Source organism: Dromaius novaehollandiae, chromosome 2, assembly GCF_036370855.1.
Source record: "Dromaius novaehollandiae isolate bDroNov1 chromosome 2, bDroNov1.hap1, whole genome shotgun sequence".
NCBI classification, from domain to species: domain Eukaryota; kingdom Metazoa; phylum Chordata; class Aves; order Casuariiformes; family Dromaiidae; genus Dromaius; species Dromaius novaehollandiae.
The window spans coordinates 107655205-107677008 of record NC_088099.1 but is presented as its reverse complement, the minus strand read 5'-3'; the positions used below and the strand labels follow the sequence as shown (position 1 = coordinate 107677008).

The window sequence follows — 21804 nt, the reverse complement described above, 5'->3', positions numbered from 1 at the left end:
CCATTTTACCAGAGAAGCACAGGCAAAACACGGCCAGGGTGCAGCCATGATTTAAATAAAACACAGAGGAATGACAGACTGTAGCCCAGGGAAAATTCAGTACCGCGGCCACCCCTTCTCCTCGCGCTCCAGGCATTGCTGCCCGCGCCCGCCGGAGGCGCCGCGCCGCCACCATGTCCCGCCACCATGTCCCTCCCCCTCCCCTTCCCTTCCCTCTCCCGCTCGGCAGGAAGCCGCCGCCGCCACCCCGCCCCACCCCGGCGCAGGCCCCGCCCCACCCCGGCGCAGGCCCCGCCCCCGCCCCTGCCCCCGCACGAGGGTTCCCGGTGCCTTCCGCCTCTCACGCGACGGCGCGAGCTGCGGCGGTGACGCGGATTGGCCGCCGCGGCGGGCGGGGCGGGGTGGAGGCCGGCCCGCCGGTATTTAAGGCCGCGCGGCGGCAGCTGTTGCCGGTTGCGACCGGGAGTCGGGACTGCGCGGCGGTGGTGAGTGGCGGCTGGGGGCGGGAGGGCGGCGCTGTGGCCCTTGCCCGGGGCGGAGCGGACCCCGGAGTCCACGCGGGGGGAGCCGTCGCCTGTTGGCGGGAGCGGGTGGCGCCCCGTCCTTTTTCTCCCTTTTGTGCCTGTGGCGAGCCTGGGAGGTGCGCGTTTTCCTCTGCGGGGGCTCCTACCTCTGTGCCGTGAGGTGAAGGGCCCGTGTGAGCTGAGCCTGTGGCTCGGCTCTGCAGCCTTGCGAAGGCCCCGCGTGAAGTACCTCTAATGCAGCCTCAGCCCGGGGAGCGGGGCCTGCAAGGGGAAGCTAACAGTGTAAAACCCTGTGCCCAGCGACTAATCTCATGAAATGCTATTGTCTGGGGTGCTGACAGCCCCTATAGATAAGGGAGGCATAACTGACACCGTGCACTGATAACCCATAGTGCCATGAGATTATCCTGTTTGATAAGGCAAGTGTTGTGGTGCTTTAAAGGAGTAGAGTCTTATGAAACTCAAGTGCTGATGTTGCTGTAGGAGGTGTAGGCTGGTGAATGGGGGGGGAGGGTCAGATGTGCAGCAGTGGTGCTTCATGTGCTGGTTTCCCCCCAAAGCTCCAAATGAATGATGCATATGAAGATGAGGGCTTCTTTAGGGTAACTAAGCTTCAGTGAGAGCCTTGTTTTTAACTGAATTATGTCCATATGATTCTTCTAAAGATGTTACATTTTTCTTGGACCTTGGCCCATTTTTGGTTATTAGAGTGCTTGAGGCATCTAGCAATTTGGTGTTTATCTGATTCAGCATTCCTTTTAAAGAAAGGAGTTTGATTCAACTGGTGCTTAAAACTGAATATTCAAACTAAACCTGATGATTACTGTAAATCACCAGTGACAAGACTACATAGAAGCCATCCTCTGCAAGTGAAAGGATGTCAAACACTAGCGATCTGTATATTCTGCTTCCAAGAAAATGCATTCTCCAAGTATTTTGTAGGCCTAGTGTGATAAGATGTGCACATATTGCAGTACGCTATGTAGGACAACCTGGAACTTGGAAGTATGTTTCTACTGTATAGAGTAGTCACCTGTTCAAGAAATCCCAAGGCAAATGCTGGGTCACATGTTTTAACAAATAACTATCACAGTTGTCTTGGTACTTCTACCTTGAAGTACAAAGGATTAAGGGATCTGGCATAAAGCTAACTAAAACTAATGAATCACAAGGGCTGGTGCTGTTGAGCATGCTTGTTCAGCATAGGACACTGGTGCTGGGAATTTGGCTCTATGGCCTATGAATTTAGATTCCAGAAGTAGACTTGTAGAGCTTGTTTTTGTTGTTTACTGCAGAAACCAAATAACATATTTACCTGGAGAAGCCTTATCTTTAGATCTTAACTTAGTTCTTAAGTTTAAGCCTGTTGGCTTTCCTGGCTGAATGGACAGTGTCTCAAATGTAGCCCCAAAACTTTGTGCTGATAAGGAAGAAAGAAAATTGATGAGGAGAGATTCTGGATTTTTCTCATGAGTTTTTGTTGAAACTAAAATGAAACCAGGAAGTAGTAACACTAGTCACTGACCACTTGTTTGTATCTTGGTGGGGCTAGTTTCTGTTCATGGCTTCACTCTGACCTTCTTTGGAAGGCTGAGTGGCAGGTTAGACTTTAAAGGTGAATAAAACAAAGCTTTGACTGCCTGCTTTTTGTGCTCTACAAGGGAGATGAAATACAAATATAGCACTTCCTTGGACCTAGTTAATAGTGTTCTATCCTGTGTCAGGCTACTAGTTGAATTATTATAATAGAGTGCAGTACTGACTGAAGAGTATACTTCACTCTAGTAACATTTTGCTTGTTATTTCACAGTAAAGTGAAGTATGCAAGTTGATTGAAATCTTCTGTAGACTGAAGCTTGCTCAGTTGCAACTTCCAAAGTTGTGGAGGGGAGAATAGTGGTTTTGAGGCTGAATACACTGATTACTCACTGCTGTGATTTCTTGAGAGGGAGTTGCCTCAGTTTCAGACTCCTGATATGCCTTGTGTCCTTAACAGTTGAAAGGGGAAAGTCTTTTGCAGTTGCTTGATTATTGTGACTGTATATTTGCTTAAGCCTTTGTAGGCTAAATTATGTTTTCTGTCCCAAAATTTTCAGAAACAACATTGTGGTCAGAAGATGTCTGCCCTTGAAACACTCTTTAAATACATTGATGAACACCAAGATCTCTATGTTCAGGTAAGTGTTCTTTCAGAGCTTTGTCCTTCAGTACAGACAGCTATGGCATAATATAAGTTGACCTGTGGTCAACTTCAGGCTTGCTAAATTACACCTGTATGATATACCCAGAGACTTGTAACTTTGTGGGGCACTGATTGTCCCTTTCAAATGAGATGATGGGTGAGTCAAGCCAGACTACTCCTATTTGTTCCTTGAGTTCTGTCATAGTTCTGTTCAGTCAGACTTAAATTTCCATGATATATTTTACTAGAAAATGGTCTATTAATGTATAGTGAGATCAATTACTTATTTAGAGGTAGAATAAGTCTGACACCAGTAGGTCCTGGATGCCAGACTAGATTTGTATTGTCCCCCTCATGATGAGATAAGAGAGGAAGATACAAACAAGGCTACAATAAAAAGCTTGCTTATGAAACTGTTCATGGTTGGGTGGGTGGGTGGGAAGGTTACCTTCTGTACTTTGCAGTTTAACTCTGATGCTTAATTGTACCTTGTACTGCAATCCCCTTCACCCAAACCTGTGAAGAAACTGACTGTAAGTGCTGTAAACTACCAGTTCTGAACCATGCCCAGTGTTCAGCTTGGCTTCTCTGGTAATTCCCTTTGATCTCAATGGGGGACAGGTAAGGCCTTTCTGGGAAGCTCAAAGGACACTAGCTGGTTCCGGATGCTTAAAGCATGATAACCAGAAAGGCACAATATGCACAAGCTGAAATGCTCTAAAGCCCACATTTTGTATCTGTAGACTGTTTTTTGTGCTACATTGCAAGGTACAGCTGTATGAAAGTGAGTTTTAGGGAGGGCTTTTGAGTGCAATACCAGTGGTTAGAGTTCTTTGATTAGAGAACAGCTGACTTGCATCGAGTTTAAGCTTGACTTAGAACAGTATTAATGGAGTTGCAAGGTACTGTATTTGTATAGTGCCTTGCATGCTGTAATTGTGTAGTAAAAGCTCTAACTTTTCTGTCTTTCTGTAGCGGTTGGCTCAGTGGGTGGCAATCCAGAGTGTGTCAGCATGGCCAGAGAAGAGGGCTGAAATCAGACGCATGATGGAGGTTGCTGCAAAGGATATTGAGCAACTGGGGGGCACAACACAACTCATGAATATTGGGCAGCAACAGGTATGTGAGCATCTACTAGTGTCAGTTTAGTAGAAGAAGTCTCCAAAGGAAACAAGGGTCTTGTGGATGATGGCCTAGAAAGACAATAACCTCTTTGTGAAGGACAGTCTCTCCTACCACACAGTCTGAGCTGCCTGTTAAAAACCAACTCTTCACTCTATGTAGTAAGTCTTGGGATCCATATTAGTTAAGCTTGTTGTATTAGAATTGGGCTGAGTGTATTAAAATATTTTAGATACTTTTCTAACTGAATATAAACAGGATACCTCCAAATGAAATTAGGAAATGACATTCTGAGCAGCAGCAGGTGGGTGTTGGCCCTTGGACATGCAGAGCTGTGAAATTACTTTCAAGAAGTCTCTCAGGAGAGCATTCTATTGCAAGATTGCATGTCTCTCCCACCAGATAGGGATAGATGCTTATAGGGTGAAACCCTTTCTTATCTTAGCTGTCCAGACTGCTTTTCTTCACCTGAGGGAAATGCATGTGTTTGAGAGCAATAACCTCATCCTAGGGAGCCATTCACCTGATAGGCGGCTTTGAGGTGCCAAGTGACTGTGATGCTTCATAGGATAAGGCCCACCTCAAAGTTGCTAGACCATTATTTACATAATGACACTCAAAAGGCTCCTCTACTGGAGTATTTATTCACTTTGAAAGATGGTTGTTGTATATAGTGTTAATGACTGCTGTGTGAAATCTATATGCATGAAGACCCTCTCAGCAGTTCTTGCATTTGGCAACTGGAATATACTTGCTTGTAGCACTGCAGGTTGCAGCAATGTAGTAGCTGACTTCATGCTGTACTAGCTGACTTTTGAGGGGATGAGGCTCTTTACTATTTCTATTACCAACAGCATAAAAGTCTGTCTAAAGTCTTTTAGAATTCACTGCCTGAGGCAAATCTAGTTCCCTTCGTCAGTGACTCTGGGCACAAGAACTGATTTTACAAAGCTTATTACGAGTAAAACTTCCATTTACAAAGTGCTCTTCCAGGATTAAAGTGAAGATTAGCATTTACTTTTAGATTTAAGTATTGGTAAAACTAGTCAGTGTAATAGGTATGCTGTCCTCCTTTGATATAGCATTAATGTAAAGTAATTGGCTAACTTATTTGATCCAGCTTAGTTTACTACTGGGAGGCAATTTGTACTGAGTACTGATTATTGTAAGTATAAATACTTGTGTTATTGCTTTAATCACTTAAAGCTGCCTCTGGCCAAGGATGACAATCTATTGATAAAAATCTGAACTCAGAGCCTCTATGAGCAAAAATTGATGCTGCTTGTCCTGGTCTGCTGAAACTGTATCTGGATGTATGTATTAGTTCACCAGGAGGAAAATACATACTGCCTGAGTGACCATAGTATGTGGTAATTGCTTATGGGATATTCCAAAAAAGCCAAATTCAGCTCTAACTAGATCAAGCTCTTCAGCCCTCCATTGCCATTTGGTTGACAGCATAGGCTGGTAAAGAGAAACACTGACTTTACTTGGATGTAGGCACATGCTATACTTAGTGATACCACTGTTGGGAGACTTGGTCCTGTCCACAATATAGCCTTGCAGACAAAAGTGTGGTGATGTCAGTGCAGAATACAACATTAAATTGAGCTCAGCTGTTATGCTTAGGTCAGTGTTAGACAAAGCAGTTTGGCATGCAGGCAGCTTGCCTTGCTAAAATCTGATGTAGGAATGTTAGTTATAACAGTTCTTGAGTGGCTTGGAACACTTAATGATTTTTTTTTTTACTGAGACTTGTCAGGAAACTTTTACTGGTACAGTGCTGTAATGTTTCATTGGCCCTACTCTGCTTCTGGCAATCAGCTTAAGTAGCTTAGTTTTGTTTTGCTCTCTACACAGGCTATGAAATTAGAGGCATAATGTTGAGTTGGTTCATCTGATAAAAATGACATTCCACATTTGTATAACTTTCCTATTTTTAGTTGCCTGATGGATCAGAGATCCCTCTACCTCCAATTCTTTTGGGAAAACTTGGCTCAGATCCATGCAAAAAAACAGTGTGTGTATATGGTCACCTAGATGTTCAGCCAGCAGCACTAGAAGATGGCTGGGATAGTGAGCCCTTCACACTGGTGGAAAGAGATGGTAAGAGCTGTGGACTTCCCAGAAATTGAGCACTTTAACAAGTGTGATATTTCTCAACTGTTGTAAAGCTGTACTTTTGATAGAAGGGGGGAAGGAGAGTAAAAACAGAAGTGGGTTTCTGTTAAATATTGTTCAAGTAAATGATGTGGCGGGTGGGGGGAAATGGTGAATAGGGAAAGCTGTCAAATCTCAGCTGTTCTTAAGGTTTATTTCCTCTTCTGACAGTGTAGGCTGTACTTGCATGACAATTTGTTGCCAGCAAGCTTGCTAGAAGAGCAGTTTCTTGTGCTGCTCAACTTCCAGCCCATGAGGTGGCTTTGTGTCATCAGACTGCTGGATTTTCAAACAACTACATAGGCAAGCACTCCACACAGCTTCCTTAGGTCTACGGACAGGAGTGGCACAGCAGTGTCCTGGCATTGCCTAGTCTCTGCATGCTGTGCTACTGTGAATGCTGCAGAAGCTGTGAGGTACAGAGTTAGTGCCTGGAGGAATGTCCCTCTGGGGACATGCAACCCATTCCAATGGCATTGGAAAATCATGCAGTCACTCCTGTTGAAGCAGCATGCTGCCAGTAGCCACTGAGGGGGCTAAAACCTGTCTTCTGTGTCTGTTGCTCACTCTTAAGAGTCAAAGGTCTTATGAATAAAAGGACATTAACCATTCTTGTTGCATAAGCATCAGAGTTAATCATTGCCAAGAAAAGAAGTATCTGATAACTAGTATTCTCACCTGGGAGCTCAGTCATAGGCAGCAGAATAAGTTACAAAGTTGGATTATCTCATCTCTTAGCAAGAGCTAAGCTTGCCTCTGGCTGTGACTTCTGTGCAGTCTGGTGTTGAAGGCATACTGCAAAACTATCTGGCTTGGTCTGTCACTGTACTTGTACCCAGTGTCTAGGGGATGTAGCCACAGCTCGGTGTAGCAAAAATACTTGCCTTTATACTGTGATTCCTTGTGTTTCATCTCCTGGGAGTTCCCTTTTGCCTGTCAAACTTGTCTGTGACTAAAGCACTTTCCAGGGAGATTCATTCTTGTTTGGAAAATCCAGGGAAGTGTTTGGCCACTGGCTATGGGAGTCATGTTGTTCAAGCAAAGAATTACTAACTTAAAGTTAATACTGGATAGGCTTCTATTAAATGGTGGTGGTTTGTTTCTATATGCTTACTGATACCTTTGTAGAAAATGGTATTGTTGTGAAGGACATGGCAATGACTTGGTGCAAAGACAGTTGCATCTCTTCTGCTAGACTTTTTTCCAGCTCCCACTGAGGGAGCAGTTGGGTAGAAGAGGAGCTCCCTAAGTGGGAGAACTGTTGCAGCCCTGTAGCTACTGCATGTGCATTTGAAGTAGGATGCAAAACTTCAGAAGAACTGGAAATGCAAGTTGGCATAAGCAAGGTTAAAAAGCTTATCCAAAAGAATATTGTCTACTGTAGGGAAGAGATGTGACTGAAGGTTCATCCTATATTTTTTCCTACTGGTTGGTTCTCTCGTTTCCACAGGAAAACTATATGGGCGAGGATCAACAGATGATAAAGGTCCAGTGCTTGCGTGGCTCAATGCATTGGAGGCTTATCAAAAAACTAACCAGGTATGTGCCCAAAATGCATCCTGCTTTATGTTCAGCTGAATCTAGCAATGAATGTTATCCAAGCCACAAACCCATGTGAGCTAAGTGTGCTTATTCAGCTGATCAGAGAAATGCTGCAATCATCTAAATTTGCTGACTTCCTAGTAGGGATGAGTTGACTTGCTGACAAGTTAGTCTTGCAGATAGCTGGATTGCACTTTAAACATTTTTGTTATAATGCAGTGTGTAAAGGAAAATGCATACATGTGCATCTGAAACAGGAGGAATAATCAATGTGATTGTTCTTATGCAAGGGTGCCAAATTAGACTGGCCTTTAGCAAAACTTAGTGTCTCACTGACACTGAATCCAGAGAAGAGATTAACTTGGTAACACTAAACCAAGAGCTTTCTTTGTTTTTGCTCAAGAATGTGTCATTAGCAATAGCTCAGGATGTCTGCTTTATCTTTAAGACTTGCTGTTGCTTATGAAAAGAATTTGCAATTCTTGAGAGCTGCCTAGGCATAGAATATGTAGACTAGATGGACAGGGTAACTCTATGAATCACCTGTTGTGGCATGCAACTTCTCTTGTGGTTAATGTTAGCTTTCCTAACCCTATGACTTCTGGCAACTGAGATCTCTGCTTCTGCACAGTGAAGTGGTTTGGGAAAGCAGTTTTAGAGCTTAGCTGAAACACTTCTGACAAATCAAACCTTTCAGAAAAAGGTAGCATAGTGCCCTCAACTTAAGCACAGTCCACACTTTCTAAAACCTGCTTTGGGTACAATTAACAAATCCCACCATTATGGAACTAAATTGCCTGTGCCCATTGTTCCACAGTATGTGACAGGTATCAAAATAAAAGACTGATTAACTGAAGAAGTCCAGTGTTTTCCACATGCTTAATCTATTCTTGTTTCATTTTCATAGGAGCTTCCAGTAAACATTAAGTTCTGCCTAGAAGGCATGGAGGAATCTGGTTCTGAAGGCCTTGACGAACTGATTTTTGCTCAGCGTGATATTTTCTTCAAAGATGTGGATTATATTTGCATTTCTGACAACTACTGGTTAGGCAAGAACAAGCCTTGTATCACCTATGGTTTGAGGGGTATCTGCTACTACTTCATAGAGGCAAGTCCCAAAATACACTGTCAAACCAGTACTACTGAGCTGAATTTTCTAATAGTGTAGATGAGTGGTTGTGCCAAATCTTTCATGCCAGTGGCTTTTCTTTAGAGAAGGTGGACTAGACCACTTAAGTAGAACAATTTCTAATGTAATTGTCTAAACATCTTCCTCTTGCTATCCTGTATGATAGCTGTGGGGGAGGGATAGCTTTCAACTTATCCACAAAATAATCTTCCAGCAAGGCTGACAGCTTATCTTATGGTGTAGCTATCTTCATGCAGATATTTCCTTGGATGGAGAAAGATACATGACCCTTAAAGTCTCCAAGGTTGGGACAGCTGATACTAAGTGGCTTGCACTCTTCAGAGCAATCAAAAGTACTTCTGCTCCAATGTACTGCAGGTGAATGCTCTGGTTCCAAAACAGACATTCTCAAAATATGTGCAGCAAAAAGGGTAGCAAAAGTCTATTCTGTGCAAGTGCCAGTGTCTTCATGCTAAAACTAACCTGAATCTCATAATTCATTTCAACTCAGGTGGAGTGTAGTGACAAAGACCTTCACTCTGGAGTTTATGGTGGTTCAGTGCATGAGGCAATGACAGATCTCATTACTCTGATGGGTAAGAGAGCAGGGTTCACTGAATGCATCTAAAATAGGAGTAAGACCCATTTAAAGGGGGAGTTGTTTCCAGTGAGGGGCACTTAACGATTGCTGATGCCTAGCGAAGTAATGACTGATGAAATGGAGCTTCCCAGGTATGTGTAATACAGGAAGACCTCTTAGATAAAGCAATGAGAAACTTCTTGCCAAGAAGTTATGTATCTACTTTTAGCTTTCCCTAAAAATATTGCTACAAGTTCATAATTGCTAACTAAAGCAAGTGTTTTCTCCAAACTCTGACACAGACACTATACTGAACTCCTTGGAAAATCCTGCTGTCAAACAGTCAGACACAACAGGTAGCAATAGAATTAAATCCAGGTGAAAAGTGCAGATTCTGGATAGCTGCAGGAATAAGTCACTCCATGATTAATGCTGACCTGTAAAATTCCATAAGTCCCATGCCTAGTGGAAAAGGCTCTTGGAGGTGGGGGTCAAAGTTTTATTACCCTTCCTTGTTATAGGAAATTGTCAAAAGACAAAGTAAAACTTCCACTTCATGTGGGAAGTGTTCCAAATAATGGCATCTTATTTTGTGTGACTAGCTGCTGATTTTAGGTGTTCTTTGTTTTGCAGGTTCCCTTATAGACAAGAAAGGGAAAATTCTCATCCCAGATGTTAATGAAGCAGTAGCACCTGTTACTAATGAGGAGCTGGCACTATATGAGAAGATTGATTTTGACCTGGAGGAATATGCAAAAGATGTAGGCGTGACAAAACTATTGCGTGATACAAAGGTATGATACTGTACTCCTCCCTGTATACCCTGTTTTAGCTGTGTTAGTCCAAGGTATGTGTATTTGTAGATGGCAGTGAGCTTTTCTGGGTGTTCCTGTAGGTACCAAGTAACTCAGTAGGCAGAGAATTTCTGTCTCAAACTGACATAGCCTTGAAGATAACTTTACCCTACAATTGACTGTGTACTTAGCAGTTCTTCTGTGAAGTGTTATGGGATTAGAAACCTAGTCTAGGTTATCCTATTTAAAATGTGTGGTCTAGGCATTAACCTTTAAAGTTGCTGCCTAGTCTATAAGCAGTATTTCAAACTTGTGCAGAACTTTCTCTAACACTTTTCTCTTAATGTTAGGTAGGAACAGCTAGCACAGGAGGAACTTAATGGAAGTCAGATACTTTGTGCAGATGTAGTATCTGAACTGCTACATCTATGTACAAAGTTCAGTGGAGTCTCAAAAATGAAGTAGTTAGAGAACTGCTGCTATTGTAAGGTTAGAAAACAGTATAGCTGTGATGAACTTAGTTGACATACTGAATGTCTTCCTAAACCTGGCAAACACTGTCTTGTAGTGGTGAACTAGGCAAGTATATTTGAACAGACAAGTTCAATAAACTCATGTCTGAACTTCTCAAATCTTAATCCTGGGAGTTCTTCAAACAAATGTTTAAGGACAGCAGGGAATCTTGCAAGTTATAGGTTTTACTTACTAATTTTAAAGAACTAAAATACCTTAGATGTAAATATGCCTCCTGTCATAAGAGCAGAAACAATCAGTGCTGTAAAAGACATGTTTATATATGCAGGTCTGTCTTTTGTCCTAGTATTGTCAGAAGATTTCAGACATGACTCAAGCAGCCCTAAGTGACAATTTTATATGCTTGGTGTTATCTTTGCATGCTCTGCTTTATATCAACTGAGTACACAGGGTTCCTTGGTTTTCTTTGTCCTGTAATGTAATGGATGAAATATAGCTTGTATATAAGAAGGTATCTTTCACCAGTGATGCTCTAGAGCTGGCAAGATGCTCTGCATATATGATCCTGAACTAAATGTGTCCAGTCTTAGCCAGACTGAAATCCTAGCTTAGCTTAGCTTGAACCATGTTGCTGACTCAAGCATGCACACAAAGGCCTTGGGGAGATATGGGAGAGAAGGCTGTAATTTCCAGCTGAGGAACAATGTCCTTGAAGGCTTTGAGCAGATGGTTACATTCTTCTCTGGAGAAGACTTAAAGGAGTGGTTTATACCTGAAACAAAAGGAACTGTTAATGTTAAAGCCCACAAAGAATTTCTAATCTCCCAGTTCCTGCAGTGAAGGTCAGCTCTGAGGTACTGTAGCTGTCTATACAGGACAAAAGTGTGCATTTAGATTCATAGTAGCCAGCATACTGAACAGTTGTGTCCAAGGTAGCAAGGAAGAAATGCAAGAGAGCATCTGAAATAGCCCTTTACTGGCAGGCAGTGGTGCACACTTTAATGAACCTAGAGCTCAGGCATGTTTAATACACTAATTATATAAATAGCTGAAGCAGAAGGACACAGTATGCATCAGTCTTCATAGTGGCAAAGCTTTCACAGAATTTGTAATTGTGTGTGTGTGTGCACCCCAGTGAAGGCACCTACCTGCCTACTTGAGGCAGTAGGGACCAGAGCTTTCAATATTGTTCCTGCACTCTGAGCATCTTACAAAAGATATTTGCCTCTGTCAGAGGCAGGCTAGTCATGTCCCATAAATCCCACAGAACTGAGAAAGCAGTGCTGAAGTTACTGAATCTCTTGTGCTGAAGGAACCCAGCTGCTGCATCAAAATGTGTGCCTAATGGAAGTAACAGCCTCTATTATAATGGACTTGATTGGTCTTGAATGAGGTTCATTCCTCCATAGGAGGAAAGTGCTCTTTCCTGTAAAGTCTTCAGAGCGAAGAAATAATGATTTTGGGGAACTTTGTCGAACTTCATCTAACTTTGTATATTCCTCTTTTGTTCTGCAGAGGGATATCCTTATGCATAGGTGGAGATACCCGTCCTTGTCTCTCCATGGAATTGAAGGAGCTTTCTCAGGATCTGGAGCCAAGACTGTGATCCCTAAGAAAGTGATTGGCAAGTTCTCAATAAGGCTTGTGCCAAATATGACTCCTGAAGAAGTCACAAAGCATGTATGTTGAGATAGATTGATGGTCTCAAAACTATTAGTGTCTCTAAACTTTCCTCTCTTTGTGTCTGGTGGGGGGAGTTCTTCAGAGCAGTTGTTTACTTCCTCTGCTACCATCTTCCCTGTTTTGTACTTCAGCTCAGATATTAAAGGGGATATGGGGATGTATGGTCCCACACTGGACTGTTGTGGCCTTGCTATCCAGCTTTTAGTAACTAATGTAATGAAAAGGCTTGCAGGCAAATGTTTAGCTGTAGGGCACTCAGATTGCCACAAGAACATATATCAAACTCTTGCTTTGGAATTAATGGCTGATTTATACAGTATGCTGTTACTTGCCTGAAGGTGAGATTGCAACTTCAGAGCAGAGCTACTTAGTAAAATATGAAAACTTGCTGCACAGCAGTAGTGACCTGCTAGTCCCTAAATACTTCTAGTGTATTGTTTTTACCAGTGTTCATACAAATGCTGATAGTAGATCTGACTGCTCAAACTCTGTTATAGGTTGAAGACTATGTGAGCAAAAAGTTTGCAGAGCTGCAGAGCCCCAACAAATTCAGAGTATACTTAGGCCATGGTGGAAAACCCTGGGTGTCAGACTTCAACCATCCCCACTACATGGCTGGTAGGAGGGCCATGAAGACAGGTCAGTGGGTTTTTCACTTGGCGTGGGGAAGATGATCTCTTGTTCAAGCACCTCAGTACTGAGAGGAGGTCACAATTGTAGAGTTTTCATTATTCTCCACTTATATAATACACATGGGCTCACTAAGTAACAAAGCATATAATGTGCAACCCTAAATTGAAGTCCAGTGTACTGCAAGGGAAGGAACTTGGTATCAAGCTTGTTCCTACTGTATTAAAGTCCATTGGTATTGTGGTTGCTTTTGCATAAAGATGACTGTCATTAGTTCAGATTTACTTAACAAAAGCCCTTGAAGCTTAGTTGTCCTCGGTTCCCTCTTAATCAAAGTTTCCCTATTGCCCTAGGTTCTTCTGTGGGGACCTAGACTACATGGGGAAACTAGGGAAAGTCTAACTTCTGTGTTAGAATACAGATGTAGACTTTCAAATGAAATGTTATTTGTGTAACTGCTCAAATTGAACTGTGGAAGTGACAATACTCCACTTGGGGGGAAATTCCACCTTTGAGACCTCTACAGTCCAGCTGATTAGATCTGAGAGCAAGATTTGGCCATTGCCTGGTAGAGAGATGCTTGGGACTTAATTGCATAAAAACAAGTATAGCTCCAAACTGACTAGAGTATCACTGCTTTATTCCAGTTTTTGGAGTTGAACCAGACCTGACAAGGGAGGGAGGAAGCATTCCTGTTACTCTTACCTTTCAAGAAGCAACAGGCAAGAATGTCATGCTGCTTCCTGTTGGAGCTGCAGATGATGGTGCCCACTCTCAAAATGAGAAACTGAATAGGTAAGAAAATACTTATCCCTGTGCCAGACTGAGGCTGTACTGTGGGTCTTGGCAAGTATTCTGAAAAGGACCAAGAAGAATCAGACTCTTGCTGCTTTTCCTCAAGTCTTGAGGACGAGGTACCATTTTTCCCCAGCAGAGGATGGCTGGTGGGTGATCTTGGTGGCTAGTCTGAAGCTGAATCTTGATTTCACTATTGCTTCTGAAACCAGAGGCCTTTTTTATACTTGTCTCATAGCTTGGCTGCTCTCCTCTTCCCCAAGCTTGGCATTGCTCTTGGCAGGGAGGTGCTGGGAGTAGTAGTGCAGTGATCTGTTGCCTACATGGGATTGATAGAGAAAAAAGCACAATTGCTAGAATACAGCTCAAACTAAGACAGTGCTAATGTTAACATCTTTCCAGGTACAACTACATCCAGGGGGTGAAGATGCTTGGTGCGTACCTCTATGAAGTTTCTCAGCTGAAGGACTAAGACACCTTACCTTCTGGCTTGTGGTTCTGAGGTCTGAGTTCTTACACAAAACAGCATCAACTACCAAAATCTTACGTGGCTTTCCTTTTCATCAGGACTCCATTGCTTTGGGGGAGGAGGAAGCATCTAGTTCCAATCAAGAAACCAGGAACATTGTATGCCAAAATACTACTTTCTATAGTCTGAAGTAGGCATTTAAAGTACATTCTTACTCTTTATGGCCAGTAGTACTGAATTGCACCTTTGTCCTCCTGTGTATCACTTTGATTCAAGCTGTGGTTTGCTGTACTCATCTGCCTTTTTTCTGTGAAGCAGGAGGAGCTGTTTGCTCTCAATTGTTAACCAGCCACATCAGTTGCAGAACTGTCAGCTGAGTTAAAGGTGCTTATTCCAGGATAAGTCCTGGAAGAAGTCAAAGTAACAAAAGGGGTATACTGGAATATGTTCAAGCTGTACTGGGGCATCTGTCTTGCTTACTGAATGTCAGAAGAGCAACTTTCACACTCTTACACCTTATACCTGTCTGTAGAGTTTTCCTTACAGCAAATTAATAGCAAAATCACTGTGGTAAGGACAACTGGCCATCTCTTTGTAAAGCTGTCTTTATATTCCTTAAAGACAATAAACCATGCTCTAGCATTTGGCTCTTGGTCTCTAAGAATTAAACAATGACTTAGGAGGGAAAGTACAGAACTTCAAGGTAACTTGGGAGAGACTCTTCCATGGCTATAAAGGCAGCTGGCAACCTAGATGCATAGACTGCAATTCCTGGGAAACAGACTCTTAAGTCAGCAAGCTGCTTTGGAAACAGCCTAAAGCTGATGTTTCTGAATCCTCCTGCTCCCCTAACAAAAAGCTCTGAACTAGATCATCATGCTAACACAAGGATAGTGTAAGGCAGTGGGTAAAGTTTGTAGGGAGGACAGGAGAGAACAGCATTGCTTATTCCTGCTACTGACTGATACTCAGCTTCAAGGTTTGCTTTATAAACACCCAACTCCAGCACTTCTGGTATTACTTCAAAAAATCTTTTAAACACTAACTTAAACAGTGAGCCAAAGGCAGTTCCTGAACTTCCTGACCAGCAGTCAGAGCTATGTAATTAAGTATTTCAAGTGATGATTCTCAGGCTGCTCTCAGAGCAAAGGGCATGTGATGTGTCTGGGCTTGGGGCCAGAAGGGAGGAATATTTTGTTTATCTGGCTTTAGCTGTTGCTTGGTCTGGAGTCCTAATTGTGGATGGCTGTTGGAGAAGGGAGGAGATGATTCTCACTATGAAACTTCTAAAGCTTCTCTGCGTTGATTGTTTTGTTCTGTTTGTTGTGGAAGCTGATGTGAGAGATAATCTAACAATTTCATTAAACTTGCTACTTGTACCTGCAGCTTGGATACAAACTGAGCCATGCCAAGTGTCCATATGAGTATCTGCTAGCACCAAGCATCTGTAGATGGGTAGTGGGCTGCTAGGTTCTTGCCTTTCAGTGACAGTGAAATTCCTCTGCTATAACCTATAGTCAGCACATACAGGACAAGACTAGCATGCCTAAGTGTTTGAAAGTCATCTGTGTGCTGAGACCCTGTACAACTGTTTATCCCTGTTTTAATCTGAAATGTATTCAGACTTCCTGCACTAAGGTAGTACTAGTTTCTCATATGTAAAGAAAACTTATTTGGGCAGTAGGAAAGCTGATAAGTGATCTACATTCAGAAAGTGAGTACCTTTTGATGACCTATTCGGCTTGTAATTATTTTCTTGAGAATCAATTAACTCTTTCAGTTCTATATTGAAGACACTACATCATACACTTACTGAATAATTACAGTATAGCAGTACAGTTGCAAAGTGTGTCCAAAACAGTGTCTAAGGGGTTTGTAGAAGAGGCTGGAAAGCAGATCCCACTAGTTAAGCAGCAGAAATATTTGTTTTTGTCTGTGGCAAGTGCCAAGACGCAAGAACAAACAAGAAGCAATGCATCAGTGAAATGAACATCACAGCACCATCTGCTGGGTATATGAAGACTGCTTGGTATTTTTCCCAAAGAACTTTATGACACTTTTTTGTTATGGTTTACTGAAAAGTTGGCCAGTTCCAGTTAATTATACAAGATGTGATGTTACATATTGATAGCCCTTAATAGACACTTGTTAAGGATTCCTGGGTGAACTGTCTTGACTGCCAAACCACACCTCTGGCTCAGGGGAGGTACCACTGAGATCTCTAATGTGGTAAGTGTCTGCGAGTCTTGCGCATGAAAGGGGTTACCAATATGCGTCTGCCTAGCTTAGGCTTATATGATGTTTAGACTTTTTGCTTCAAGACACTTTTTTTTTTTTCTGCCCTCCTCCCCAATCTTATTTGTCTTCTACTTGGCTGTTATGGGTAAACTAGGTAGAAACCTAGTTTACTGTCTGCTGATCTGAATGGCATGTAGCCTTTAATCAGCAAGACTTTTTTGCAGGCTTCTGTTTAGCCAAATTTTGTCAAAATGTGCTAAACTTCTTCAGATACTAGAGTGAAAGTACTTGGATCACCATTGGTACCTTCTCTTCTCCAAGATAACTTCACTTTCCTTGTCCAGATCTCCTTCCAGATAAACTTGTTAAAGACAGTGTGAAGGTATCTGCATCCTAACCTGTAACTTTCTTTCACTGGATTAAACTTAGGTCAGTAGCAGTTTTCTGGAGGAAAAACTGGGAACCAGTAGAGTTAGTTGTAAAGAAGAAATGACAGTACATAAATAGACAACTGACAAATGGGATATCTGTATGCTAGAAAAACAAAGCACATTCTTTCTGCCCTGCTTTCTATTGTGCCGTACTGGTCTGATTGACTATGAGACTTCCTGATTAGCAGTTAACAATGGTGTGCTGGGGTTATTGAGTCTAGACAGCTTGTGCTTTCAGTTCTTCCAGCTGAAGAATGGAGGAAGGTTTGCAATGTATTTTTACAGTCACTAGAAGGAGGTTTAGGACTTGTACACATGGTGAAGCTACTACCAAACAGTGTGCAGGCTTTTGGCTAGTGGTATTTTGTGGCTGACTAGATTGTCATGGATTTTGCCAAAACACATGAAGTGCATCTTGATATGGAATAGGCACTCACAAGGGCAGCTGGAGTTATTTTGAGCTATTATCTCTAAATGGATAAGCTCTAACTGCCTTTTCAAATGTCATTTTTTCCTCCCTTTTTTCCCCCACTACCAGGAGACAATTGTTTGTGTATTAAACACTTCCAAGTTTCCACTATGTGGCAATCCATTTCAGGCTTATTAAGCACAATGATTCCTAATTTGAAACTGTTTAACTTGTAAAAACAAACTTTGGTTTAGCATAATGAGTTTTGATGTACTGACAGCTAAATTAAAACTTATTTTCCATAAGGCTACATGATGGACTATCTTAACTCCAAGAACTTCAGCTTTGTGATCTTGACCTTGAGGAAAAGTAAAGAATAGAGATAATGTAGGGCTGATCTAGATAAAGAATGTGGGCTTGCTCATTTTCTTACAAAGTATTAGCTTAAAAACATTACAATTTTTGCAGTGTCATCTGAATGCACTCAAAATAGAACAGATTCACCTGTTAAACAAGCATGCTTTTACATTACTAGGAGTCAACCTGAATAAACCACCTTCCTGATCATTAATGAAGTTGTGCAGAGGATTTAAATCACTCTTCAGAGAATCTGTTTAAGCTACACAAAGTATCAGCAGTGGATGGTTTTGATTCCAGTCCCTTGCTAGCTTGATTATATTCTACATTGTGTTAGGTTATGACAAACTCTGAATGCTAATGTATTTTTATATTAATTTTGCATATCCTTAGAGATTCTGAGATTTGCAGACTGTTTAAAATGCATGCTGATGAAATGTATGAGCTGATGCTGCTACACTGGTACAGTGTCCTCCTGTCTGGTCAGGTTCATGTTGTCAATCAAGGAGGCAGCATGTGAACCTCTTATGTTTCTGCTCTTTAGACTGGAAAATGGGATACCAAATACATTTGAACAGCCTCTTTTGTCACTGTTACTGTGCTATGCTCTCCTTTTGGAAAAGTGGCTGTCCTGTATGCAGTGCTTTTGAATCATGTGACCTATTGTATCTTCAGATGTCTGGTCTATTCACAAAAAGCAAAAGCTAATTTCCCCCAAGATAATTTTGCAAGTAACTATATAGTTGTCTATAGTAACAAATTTAACCTACAGCACAGAAGTGCCAATTATTTGAAAGCTAAATATGTCCAATTAGGAAGATACTTAAAACCCAAGGCTTTGTATAGTCATCTCTTCTATGTTAGCTATTACTTGTGAATACATGTATGCCTTAGTGATCAACCACAATTCACTAGTTTTCACTGAATGACTAGCCTTAAAGATGAACAATTCATAGGAAGTGTGTAGGATGAGCATTTGAAGGCTCCTTTAAAGGCTATTGCTACATATATAACATAAAATGTCTTGATGTCAGGGTGAATCTTAGGACTATTTTCCTGCTCTTTTGGACAAAGTAAAGGGAATTGTGATTCTGAATGGCTAATGTATGCAAGATCATAGCCAATTTCTGAATTTTAAGATATCTGTTAAGATATGAGGAAAGTTTCAGGTATATTTCTAAACTACTTAATGGACTGAATGTCTATATAATGAACAGTATAGTCAAGGTAGGAGATTTGAGAAGAAAAGCTGTCTTGGATTGTTTTATAGGGGCTTGAGAAGAAATGCTATCTTCTCTTGGATTATTTTAAATGCTAGTAGAGAGAATTCTGAAATATCATGACTTAATTTCAAGAAAACCTATAAAATGACTTTTCCTTAGGGTTGTGGTAACTTGGAAAGCAACAATATAAGCTAGCTAAAGTGCTGTAGTAGTAGAACAGCTGCAAAAAACCTTGTCAAACGAGAATGCTGTATATGTTTATCTTGAAAATGCCTTGATAGTGTGTTGTCTTAAACTGTCCTGCTGCATTAGTAATGAGTTGACATCTTCCTCTCTTCCTTTAGCAACTGTGTTTTGGTGTATCATTAGTTCACTTACTCTTACTTCAGGTTTGCCCTAACAAAGCAAGGTGCTTCCTCCCATCAACCTCCAACACTTCAGCAAAATGCTGAAGGGAAAACAAAGGCAAGCAAAAGGTTGCTGGCCAGTTGATACATGGATATTCCTGGAAGTTTTTGCAGCACATCAAAAGTGACAAATATGCTTTACAGAATCAAGGAGATGCTATTTTCCAGATGGTACCAGAGGCCCAAAGAGCCACCTGGGCAATTGGTGAGGTAGGAACTGAGAAACTGACCCTATAACAAAAAAAGCCTTTCTTGCATCAAACTGGACTTTGACAAACTGGACTGAGGCATTTTGAAGACCACATGAGGAGAAGGAAATCCAAACTGAGGGTCAGCTCTGTAGCAAACTGGACAAAACCCTGTGGGAATGGAAGAAATTATGTTGCAGAGTGCTGGAGGGTTTATAGGAGTGACTGAGGGGATAGAGACAAGGAGGTCCTGACCTAATGCCAGCAAGGAACAGGAACTCCCGGGCTCCTCTAGGGAGGTGTAAGATTTGATTGACTCTTGCTTACCTTTGGCTTTGTTTGTTGTAGATACTGAGTTAATCTGATGTAATCTGTAGCTGAATATAAAGTTGTACCTTAGGTGACATGGTCTGTTTGCACTTCCTATTGTCATGGTAATGCAGAATACCTCTCTGCTTTCAGTGCAGGGATTCCCTTGCCCACCTGTTTTAATGAACCAGCTGGTGAGTGGACCAGAAGCAGTCCCTCAGTCCCTGGCCCAGTTGGGGAGTGGTAGCAGTCCTTAGTTGATGTGAAATAATAGCCTAGCCTTTTACAAAAGCAAACAGGTAAACTGAGAAATTGACTGAAGTCTGCTAAACTTTGGATTTGGCATTAAAGCAGCCTGGGGTCTCTTGCTATATTTGTTAGTAAAAGAATTTTTAAGGGTTTTTCCTCTCTTATTCCATGGATAATAGCAACAAAACATGGCAATTGCAGGAATTGAAAGCATTCAGTGAGCAATGGCTGAAATTTGCCTGTTTTAGTTTTCCCTTTTCAAGCTCTTGTGGCTGTAAGAACCTCACTCTCAACTTCAGTTTGCTGTGTTAATGTCATCTGTATTTCATGCTAGTGTGTGTTCAGTTTAACCTATACCTTAAATGAGAACTTGGGACTACTAAGCAGTTCTGTTACTGCATGCAGGACTTTGGTATCTGAACTGTGCATTCCCTGCAGTCCTTTCTATCTGAGGTCTTTCTTGATTTTGGAGCTTAGAGTGGCCCTACTTAAAGTGTAATTTTTGCTTGATTTCTAGCCATTTGTGTTAGAGCCTATTACCTCACCAAAAAAAGACACAGGAAGCCTTTTCAATGCTAAAATTTTTTCTCTTGACTTGTGGATTTTTACTAGTACATCCAGAACCCAGTATTCTTGGCCTTTCCTCCCTTGTTCTCCATTGCTGCTCTTCTCCTGCCCTTTTTTCCAATCTATGCTAGTGGAGCCAATCCTGCACAGCAGTTGTCATGGAAATCCCTACAAATATGACCAGGCTCTTGCTTTATAATATACCTGTGATAAGTATATATCAACTGGATTGAGTATTTTCTTGTATTAAGACTCTGGTTCTATTGATGGTAAATGGTCAATGGAAACACTAGTAGGTAATCCTCCTCAATTCATCTCAACTTTACTCTGTTGAAAATACCACCGCAATAGTTCCCAGTTCTGGAAGCTGGCTGAGCAGTTTAACATTAAGTAGAGGGGAAAAAAAGGGTAACACTTCCTGTTTCTCAAATTCTTGTCCATTAATTTTTATCTCTTTGGTTATATGAGTGGCTAGCAATCCATAAAAGCTCTGGCACAAGAACATCTGTTTTTCTGCAAGTCTACTGGTATGTACTTTTTCAGTTGTAGCAATGCCAGCAGTTTAAAAAAAGACAGTAAAGCTTTCATTCAGAAATGGTTTCAGGTGTTAAGGAATAGCAAACTGTCTAGAGGTAGCTGCTTAGCACAACTTCTATAAAACTTGCTTAGCATGAGTAGCTGAATTTGCTGAAGCCTTAGGCTGCACTTAGATAAAATAATGAACTTTTACTTAGTCCAGTAAGAAAAGGGCCTCAGAGCTGGTTCCAGCTGGGAAGATAAGGAAGTTACAAGCAGTCTGCATTCCTCTGTCTCACACTCAGAAAGGGAGGATGTCAAGGCTTTGAAATAAGACCAGTGCAGGGCATTAGGACCTTGAGGAGCAAAGCTTTAGCTCACTGCTGGGGCAGTATTGTTATGATTTAGAATCTCCTCCTCCTCCTCAGGACCTTGAGAGAAAACAGTAAGACCTAACAAAAATAAAGGTACAACTGTCAGCAGAGACCACAAAAAAAAGGAGAAAAACAGCTTGCCTTGGATCTCATCATTGTTCCTATGAGAAGCAGGAGACCCCAGACCTAAAAATTACTATTGGTCTAACTACCATGTGAGGCGTGGGAAACTGAAGTTGAGAAAACTATAATTGCCCAGGCTTTTTTTTTTGTTGGGGTCCCTCTTCAGAGGCACCCAGCTTGAGCTGTAATTATTGCATGCATGTAACTAAAATTAAATTATTTAATTTGCTTTGATTTGGCTCTGAACTTTTATGCGGGAACCTAGGGTCAGGCCCTGTTATGGTGGCTGACAAGCCTAATTTCCATAACATCAGGATTATCTCTCTAGG

The 21804-nt window shown here is 41.7% G+C and overlaps 1 protein-coding gene across 1 annotated transcript; it reads left to right on the top strand.

The window, feature by feature from the left end:
* Positions 1 to 381: 381 nt before the first annotated feature.
* Positions 382 to 14726, top strand: CNDP2 (carnosine dipeptidase 2). The gene is made up of 12 exons (XM_026100729.2): positions 382 to 485; positions 2621 to 2701; positions 3682 to 3825; positions 5772 to 5934; positions 7439 to 7527; positions 8438 to 8638; positions 9171 to 9255; positions 9873 to 10033; positions 12023 to 12187; positions 12688 to 12829; positions 13468 to 13615; positions 14018 to 14726. The coding sequence occupies exons 2-12, from the start codon at positions 2642 to 2644 to the stop codon at positions 14085 to 14087; spliced, it is 1428 nt and encodes a 475-aa protein (XP_025956514.2). The 5' UTR covers positions 382 to 485; positions 2621 to 2641; the 3' UTR covers positions 14088 to 14726.
* The last annotated feature ends 7078 nt before the right edge of the window (positions 14727 to 21804 follow it).